The sequence below is a fragment of the Crocuta crocuta genome, unplaced genomic scaffold (assembly GCF_008692635.1).
Source record: "Crocuta crocuta isolate KB4526 unplaced genomic scaffold, BGI_CrCroc_1.0 scaffold27, whole genome shotgun sequence".
Taxonomy (NCBI): domain Eukaryota; kingdom Metazoa; phylum Chordata; class Mammalia; order Carnivora; family Hyaenidae; genus Crocuta; species Crocuta crocuta.
In genome coordinates, this window is record NW_027532250.1 from 118,550 (window position 1) to 127,828 (window position 9,279).

Here is a 9,279-nt window from a genome sequence, read left to right on the forward strand (position 1 = left end):
GGACATAGTCACCTACTGAAGAGTTTTGCTTCTTCACACAATTGCTTATATGGGAAAGATATACATTAATCTGCATTAGGAGAATATGCCAAGGAATGATTCAGTGTTATGAAAACAAGAGATTTCATTTGTAAGATGTGCTGGGATGAAAAGTTCCCTTCCAGGAAAATTTGAATTTTACCAAAAAAAACGTTATGGCCGGGAACCGCTGGCAGATGCGGCCGGGTCAGCGCCTGTCCTTTGGGAAGGGTCGTACCAGGGGAAACAGAGGCACAGATACCCTCTGTCGTCGTCTTAAATTGCAGTCGGTCAGGATTCAGGTTTCATTTGAACACAGAAACATTTTTCATTACACGGGGGCAATCTTCCCTTACAAGAGAAGGTTTTTCTGCAGTGTGAATTCAGCCAAGAAAAGGATTAGAAGTAGGCAGGGGACGCAGTGCCGATGTCGGCGCGACCGATAAAAGGTTACTGTTCTGGCGCATTTTCAACAGGCTGCCATTTCCCGAAACACCCATTACATATATTGTGCCTTCTGCTGGGAGTTTTTCCCCAAACAAACGCTATTTTAAAAAAATGCACCTAGCCATACTTACTGATACTGCTTTCCTGCTAGTGTAAGTTTGCAGCCAAGCCCATTTAAAATACACAAACACAAATTCCCAGGAAAGCCTGACAAAAGGCAACAATAACTCATTGTTCTAACTGTAGACAAGTCTTTTCCTTCTGGGCCTTATAAACTGGTGCATCTTTCCATGTTGTTTCCCGTTCCCCTCTTAGGAGCTACTCTTCCCCCACAAAGGGGTCAAAACGTATGTTTGGGCAGGGGTAGTTCTGTGTTCCCTAAAAATAGTTCTTTATGGAACAGAGAATCTTTGTAAACAGGGTCATGCACGTCAGCGAGGGCGTGCAGAAGGAAATCTCCCAAATTATAATTTAGGTGAAAGTCCTTCACTTTTTTTAAAGAAAAAAATACAAAGGTTTCATTTGCCCCAAGGCAAGGACTGAGTTTTTAGGAAAATAAAAAAAAACTTAATAGAGGTCAAATGTAAACTGTTTAAAATGAGAATGTCTTCCATTTATAAAGCTCAGGGCTGGCACCTCGTGTGTGCATTCCTTGGTATCTTTGGCTACTTTCCTTTAACTGGACAATTAGCATTTGTGTGCCATATTTAACATACAGTTTTGTTTGTCACAAGATGTGGACGAGGGACTAATTAAGGCTGCCACGACTCATGATGTTTTCCTTTATAAACACTTACAATCTAATATCGTGAGAATAACGTGTGATGTTTACTTGTGAGGGAGCCAAGATTTACGAGGGCTGATTCCACTCACCCATCTTGTGCGAAGCCCTAATGATCATTAGGATTTTAAGCCTAACGGAATTCACTGTTTCCTAAGAATCAACATCACAGAAATGTGGTGTCCAGCCAGAAGTGTGGCTCTGACACAGGGGTGCCTGTGTGCAATACACAGGCCACCAGGGCTCATCACCCTGTGCCCGCCACTGTGCGGGGGAGGGGGCGAAGGAAGGGTTCAAGGGCTTCGCTTACAGGAGGGAAATCAAAGTCAGGCACGTTCATCACGCTCAGAATGTAGTCCACTCTGAACTGGTTCTCGGGGTTGGCCAGCTCCACGGGGGGCACCAGGTTGCTCATGGCGGCCACGATGGTCTGAAAATGATTTAGCAGAGCAGTCAGGGGGGCAGCACTAGCTGAAAGGGGAGCCAAAAGGAGGGGGAGACAAAGGACCCAAACACGTACTTCGATGGCCTCTTTCAGGTTGTTCTTGATGTCCTGGACTTTGGTTGCCTTCTCACTGCAGTGGGATTGAAAAGAAAACAGTAATCATATTGCATCACATTGACGGACAGGGGCTCTTTAGTCCAGATATTCCAACTAAAAGCATAGTATTCTGTTCTTGAAAGACCTGTGGGTTCAGATCTGCAGATTGGAGGTTCCCGAATAAAGGTGGTTTCAAATTATAACCTCCCAAATGTGTCCCAAGGACACGCCCGATTGGGGCAGATTAGCAAATTGGCATCGAGATAATGATCAAGGCTACTGTACCAGAAGTCAGACCTGGTTCATGGACGATTTTAGATGTGGTTCCAGTGTTTCTTTTGAAGCCCCCATTGCACACCAATGCTTCCTAAAAGGTTCCTACTGGCCCTTGTCAGTGTGAGTGTGAGAGTGTGTGAGTGTGTGAGTGAGTGTGGCCAGGGGAGGAAGCAGGACAGGGGAGAACATCAGTCACATACCCGGGGAGGAGAAAAAGTTTCATGGCTCCACCTGGGGGTGACTTGGTCACTGGCTTAGGATGCAGGGAACCAGTGAATGCAGATGGTGAGATTACAGATTCCAAGGCTTTGAGGCCATTTTTATTTATTAAGTCATTGTGTCGGTCACTCAGCTGGCAGCAATGACCTTTCTAGGTGATGCTAATATATGTTGATCCCTCAGTATAAAGAGGGATAAAATAAGATTCTGCCGCCAGAACTCTGTATGATCTGGGGCTTGTGTGCTGGGGTGGGGGGTTGGAGGTTAGAGGTTTCACTGCCTTTTAATGATGACCCGAATGTAAGTCATATAGGACATGTGATCTTTATTCAGAGTCACTGGGACCTTAAGTAACGGTCACACCCTTTGGCTTCTAGGGGTCCCCTGGAGGAATGTTTACAACCAATTACATAAACTGAGTGTTGTAGGGGTCTTTCGGCAATATCCTTCATTGGAGACACGACCAAAGAACATTCTAGGGTTTGTGTCTTCAGGGGATAAAAAGGACCTCTTGCTTGGGGGTATAAATCTTAATACACCTGTGGTTTGGGGCGTAGTGGCACCAATATGCAGGACACTAGCAGGGTGTATTGCGCCCCGGGGCCAGACAGGACAAGACAGCACGGTCACGTGGGGGTTAAGGTGCTCCCCCCTCCCAGAGGAAGCTGAGGCAGGAGAGGGGACAGAGCTCACTTTTCCTTGCTGTGTATAATTTTTAAGGAAATGTCAAATTTCCTCATTTTTGACGCTTTCGCCTGGTTAACCAGGAGTCCTGGCGTGGAAGTAGAAATTGAACCTGTGGCCCCTCGGGAGTAGAACATAACATGTTAGTGTCGGGAAGNCACTGCCAGCTGCTCTGCCCCCCACCCCAAAGACCCTGCTCTGGAGTTTTTCAAGGAACTGTAACAGCTGGTATTAAGGATTTCATTCTTATCAAAATAAAGATCTGCCTGTTGATTTGAGGGGTGGGTCCACATTTTCTGATTTCATTTCACCCATTTCCCGGGCATGGTTAGCCCTCTTTCTGTTAAACTGGCCTTGGAGAAACTGCTTTTAACCTCAGAGTAAAAAGCTAGTTTCGAGGTGTTCTTATCAGTGGGGGAGGGTGGGTACGTCTTGGGGTGGGGTAACGGTACCAGGAGCCCCTTCACGGCCACTAATCTGAGGAACAGGCAGGACAGCAAGGTGTCCTGCAAACCCCGAGTGGGGCACCCGTGCCCCGATGCAGGGCTGCCCCGGCCCCCAGACTTACTTAATGCCACCGCCCTACATGGAAAGGGGCCGGAGCCCTGACCCCTCTGTGGGACCTCTCTGCTCTGAATGTGCACCGCAGAGGCTTGTTTCTGAATTTAGGAACCACGTCCAGATGCGGTGCTAGAGCCTGCATCAGTTATTTAGACATCAGAAAGGTTTAAAGGGTGCATGTCTGCACCCTAATGTTGGCTCAGGGGTTCGAATTTACCTAAAAGCCCACAGGACAAATCCATTCCCATTCATTAAAAACAGGCTCCATTTCCATGGTAATGAGAGCCATTACTTAACCTTGGGTTTCAAGGTCCCACAGTAGTTAAAACTGGGTATCTGGGTATTAAATACCCAAATGTACATTGAGCAAGAGGAAAGTACCTCCAGAAAAGAGGTTCTTTCATTCAGTTTGATATTTTGGTCTAAGTAGTAGTATGATAATTGGAAAACTTCCAGTCTTAAATACGGATATTTTGAGAACGTGTTCAGTATTCATCTACGTATGTGAATAGGTGTGGGAGTATATCAAGTATAAAACAGCTAAAAGAGAAATCTAAAATCTAATTCGGGTGTGTAATACTAAAACATAAAATTCTGCCACTGAAGCAATTACTATGTAGATGGAGATATCGTACTGGCGGGGCTGGCAGGTTCATCATCTTTTTTACTATCGCTTAATGAATTTAACGTTGATTGTGAAATTTCAGGGAAAATTCCTCGGAGGTCTCTAAAGTACTTAACCAAGCAAGTTATGTATCAACTACTACAATTTTGACCGACTAAAATATCGGGTGGGGCTGGGAGTGCTTTTAGGACGTTGACCCCCCCCTCCGCCCCCCGATATGTACGTAAAGCCTACCGGCTGGGTTTTTAAAAGCCCCTTGCCTCCCCCCTTCAGCTAACCAAGCGGTGGGGAGGCTGTGTTGCAGGAAGTTCTTTTTGGTCCTAGATCTTCCCTTTGTGCATTCACGGAAAAGGACAGACAAAAGAAGAAGACAGAAGACAGACGCAAGATACAGGGAGTGCTGAGACATGCAGAGAATTTTTATTTATCACGTATGTTAATCCTTATATTTACTCGAAGAGCAGAGTCACAGAGAGAAGTGCAGGCAGGTATTAGTAGGGTTCAGGGGTCTGGCACAGCATCTAGTACACAGTTGGGGGTTCAATATGGGCTTGTCGTAGCTCTCAGATGCCAACTTTTGGTACAGTAAACTGTGAGTCACTTTTACATAGATGCCTTTTCTTTTGATTGCTGTTACACTACATTTTTGCCAATTAAGGATTGCATTCCATTTTTTTTTTGGTGTTTTTGTGGGTTTTTGTGTTTTTTTTTTTTTTTGTTATCTTTAGAGGTTAGTGGTAGGGCCCCATCCCCCTCCCCCCCACAACAGAATAGTATTCTTATTAGAAGTTTCTAAGACCAGGCAATTCCAGCATGCAAGGTGGGATAGCACAGAGCCGGGAAGAGGAGAAAGTGTAGCCACCATCTAGGGGTAATACATTCTAAAAGAAACAGATGAACAAACATGTGTAAGTTACTTTGTCCCGAGCCCGGTATCCTTTGCCCCGCCCCACCCCAGCCACAGAAGCGGTTTCTTGGAGATGCCCTAGGCTAGGTCAGTTGGCTCTGCATGTTCTCATGAGAAATAGCTGAGCTGTGAAGGCTACCTGGCATGCGTGTGCATGTCGGCGTGTGATGGGTGGTGGGGATGCAGAAGTGAAGGAAAACAAAACTGATAATGAATGAGAAAAAAAAAAAAGCGGATGCCATCATGAATTACCTATCCACTAGCTAACACAAAATGCCTCCGATTAAAAATACCCTTTGAAAAGTTTTAAAAGATCAGAGGCTTGTTGAGATCATTCTTAACAATGACCTCCTACAAGGTGCAGAGGTGTTTCCCCCCCCTCCCCAAATTATAGACGGTACAGCACCATGTATTTTAATAGAGAAAAAGATTTCTTTTTCCTCCCTGGAAATTTTAACATGGGACCAAGCAGCGGGAGGATGGAATTTAGTATATAGTTTTAAAAACGAGTAGCCAATTCAAATGGAGAGCCAGGGGGGGGGGGAGGGGGGAAAAAAAANGGAGGTGGGGGGGGGGGGGTGGAGAAACAGAAACCATATGGAAAAACATCAATTTCTGAAATCCTAAACTGATCGTCTAGAGCTGAAATCTTTAACTCTTCCCCAGCTGGAGTTAATTACATTAAAGGATGGCCCCCCTCCCCCCAAAAGGTTTTGCACTTCACTTGCTCCGAAACGTGGAGAGATTATGTGTCACGTGCAAACGTATATACCAAGATGGCTGATGGCCCTGAAATGAGTTCTGTTTTCTCCCCGGGGCTCTGCCCTCAGTTTCCCAGTATGATCTTCATGTTTGTTTGTTTGTTACAAAGTCGTTCTGGTTTTGAATGTGCCTACCCATCGCTGTTGCTCCTGGCAGCCTGCGGGTCCTCTTCGCCGCCCCTTTTAAAGAGAGATTGAAAGCTCACCTAATCTGCAAGGCACCGCAATTTCCCAAAAACCCCACCCAGCCTCTCTACATTCCTAAACAAATGGCCACCATCCTCCTCCCGTTCATCCCTAGTCGCCTTGCTGGCTAGGCCGGAATGTCCACGGAGACTGCGGGCCGTGGAGGGAGGAACGCCACACCTCTGCCGCAGTGTTAGCCGAACCCTCTGGAGACTCTGGTCGGGTATACAGAAGGGACGGATAATTATTTTCTTGTGCTTTCACTAAATGTACATGCATTAGGGAGATAAAGCAGTGATTTATCTCACAATTCTCTGGAGAATAGAGCCGCGCGTAAGGCTCCTTAATTCTCCCTGATCTCGATCTTTACCATGTTGTATTTGAACACACAAAGGCAGAGACGTGGGTGATTTTTGCCCATGATTTCCTGGTGCAGTATTAATTCCCTCCCTTCGCAGAGTCAGAGAAACTACCTATGAAATGTTTTTATTTATATAGAACTGTTCCCGATAACTCATCAATTAAAACTATGTCTGAACTGTGAGGCAGCAAAAAAAAAAAAAAGAAAAAAAAATTCAAAGAACAAAACCCACTCACTACCTCCAGAAAACCCAAAAACAAAACAAAACAAAACCCCAACCCTACTCAAAACCCAATCTTCATAAACGGTAGGAATCCCTCCTTGAAGGCAGGAAGGGCAGCCGCTAAGCGTTCTACAGGGTTTCGTAATTAGCTTATTAGCTCAACCAGTGTTAACGGCACTCCCCTCCCCGGCCTGCCCTGGCACTTAGTGTAAGGAAGAGTTAGCTTGGAGTTAGGAAAATCGGCACTTGACCTCTGTGTTTCTGAAGGTCAGATTAATATGACACCTTACTCTCAAAACGTAACCAGCACGGCAGTCTGCGGACAGTTAAGGCGAATTTCACAGCTCAGCCCAGCCCTGACAAAGCGCACATTGACGGGAGCGAGGAAGAAAAGGCCCCTGCACCACGCAGAACACCCTTTAGTGGATGGATGTCACCATTTCCTAGGGAATTCCTAGTGAAGAAGGAAATCACTTTCGTTGCAGTACCGCAGTGAGCAAAAAGAAAAAAGGAGGCTCAGTTGAAGGAGATAAAAATAAGGTTTCTAGACTCACACGAAGAATTCCCCTGTATGTCACTTCCACGGGCTAAATTTAACATCCTCAGAGATTACCTATGGCTTCCTCTACGAGGCAGGCAAACTGGGAAGGTCGCTTCCTCTTTTTAAAAAGAAAATAGAAAAGAGAAGTTCTGGTTTAAATGCCTCATGTGCATTACAGACTGGCTCGCTAAGGGAGGAGGATCTTCTCTCTAAAAATTAAAACACCGTAGGGCAGGCTGGAGAGTAATAAAACCCTAAGTAAGTTATTGCAAGGAGGTCCTATCTTCTACTGGACTCGAGCTAAGGTAAACAGCGGCTGCTGCATCCTTTTAAAAATGCTAGCCATGTCCAGTTTTAATCAAAATATTTATCTAGAGGGTACATGGTCAAATTATTTTTGCTTAACTAGCCTCATGAAGAAGCGCTCCCCGGCTCGTTGCAAGGGAAATAATTATGCAAGATTTTGCTTTAAATTACAAATTCACATAGCCAAAAAGTCAGTTTCTGGCTTTTTGTTTATCAACCGATGGCAACGTCTGGTACCAGGGCTTTACTGAAGGGTGTGTCAGGAATTAAGAACTGCACTGTGGCAATTACGAGTGAGCTACTTAATTAACCGCATGTATATGCATATTGATAACGGGTCATTCATAAAATAGCCCGTCCTTCTGAATTCACGGCTGAAGCAAAAGAGCATCCTAAACTAAACCTTCCATTTGTATGTGACGTCATCCTTAGCCTTGATTATGTGACAATCTAACCAATTCTAGAATGTTCCATAAAGAGCTGCCTTCAAGCGCAGTCCTTTCACCTCTGAAAGGTGATAAAATTCATCTTTGTTTCCCTGGTGCTTGGTGCGTAGTAGGCGTAACTGCCTTTTTATTGATTTGTTTTGGGGGCTTTTGGTGCATAGCTTAATTAAACCATGCGACCTTGACTCAATACTACCCCCCCCCCTTGAAACCTAAGAGGGTGAAACTGAGAGACAAGTTTTCAACTGAATCCAGGGTTAAGAAAGGGAATGGGATGCTAACCAGCTAGTAAGTGCAAACTAGTGTTTTCAGGTGTTGGTGATGCGGTGAGGTTAACCGCTGTCATCCAGTGAAAACAGAGGCGGGCAGATTCAGCTCTTTCTGTTTCATATGGGAGGGGCCCCTCTGGGGGGTCCAGGGAGAAAAGCAAATTCCCTGATTATATTGAATGCTCCCATTTCATTCTTTTCATGGCAAGCGCGACCCCACATTTCTCTTACATCCCTAATACACGCACTCTCTTTTCATCTTTATTCTCACTGCGGTACTGTCACACTGTCCTGGAAGGACTTTTCAAAGGCAAAGATGCCCCTTGACCCAGCCGGAAGTACCCAACTCCCAGTCTCCATCTTCTTTCTTTAGGCAAGACTATTGATTTTTAGAAAGGGAAACAATGATTTGCCCATAATGTTAATTTCGGGGGGAGGGGCGGGGGCGATGAGGGAATGAGGAATTATTAACAAGGACCGTCTCCTTCAACTCTGTTTTANGGATATTTTCACAAAAACACTGGTGCTTTATTACCACTTTTATTATTTATTGCTGCACCAAAGAGTAAGGGAGGGGGAACCCCCAAAGAGCTCGTCCCTGGATTTTCTCCTATGTAGGCAGAAAAAATTAAGTGAAAATTGGCTGCCCAGCCCCCCCAATCTACCTAAACTTCCTAAAGGTTAGTATAAAACGTGTTAATCTTAACTGTGCCCCTGGCACGGAGTTGACACTTACTCTCCATTAAACCCATTAACATGCAGGATCCTCATTTGCTTCACAATGGTGCTCTTACCAGATTCTCCAGCACCTAGAAAATGAAAGTAAGTCTCAGGTTATGAAGGAAGCATTTACACACTCTGGGCAGGGAAGAGGACTGCCTTTTTTTCCACAGAAGCAGCAAGCAAAAAAAAAAAAAAAAGAAAAAGAAAACAAAAAAACAACAAAATAAACAATACCAAACAATATAACACACTTGCAATTTTCCTTGACATTTCGACGCAGAGAAAATGAAACCTGTCCAACTCGTGTCTGCCTGCAGTATTTTCACCATCACAATAACCAGCATTAAAGGGCTTGCAGTTTTCAGGGGCTTTTCTTTCTTCTGGTTGTTTTCAAATTTGTGGGG

General features: G+C 44.9%; 1 protein-coding gene across 4 annotated transcripts in view; it reads right to left on the reverse strand.

Annotated features, from left to right (window-relative positions):
• LOC144243260 (guanine nucleotide-binding protein G(s) subunit alpha) overlaps positions 1-9,279 on the reverse strand; it is a 48,315-nt gene that overhangs the window by 5,757 nt on the left and 33,279 nt on the right. The window contains exons 2-5 of one of the 4 annotated variants that reach the window (XM_077778303.1): positions 8,889-8,961; positions 5,956-6,000; positions 1,767-1,821; positions 1,557-1,676 (exon numbers count right to left, since the gene is read on the reverse strand). In XM_077778303.1, the coding sequence (XP_077634429.1) occupies positions 1,557-1,676; positions 1,767-1,821; positions 5,956-6,000; positions 8,889-8,961 (293 nt within the window). Of the gene's footprint in view, positions 1-1,556; positions 1,677-1,766; positions 1,825-5,955; positions 6,001-8,888; positions 8,962-9,279 lie in introns of all 4 variants that reach the window. The other 3 variants (XM_077778302.1, XM_077778305.1, XM_077778304.1) reach the window with 3 other exon arrangements.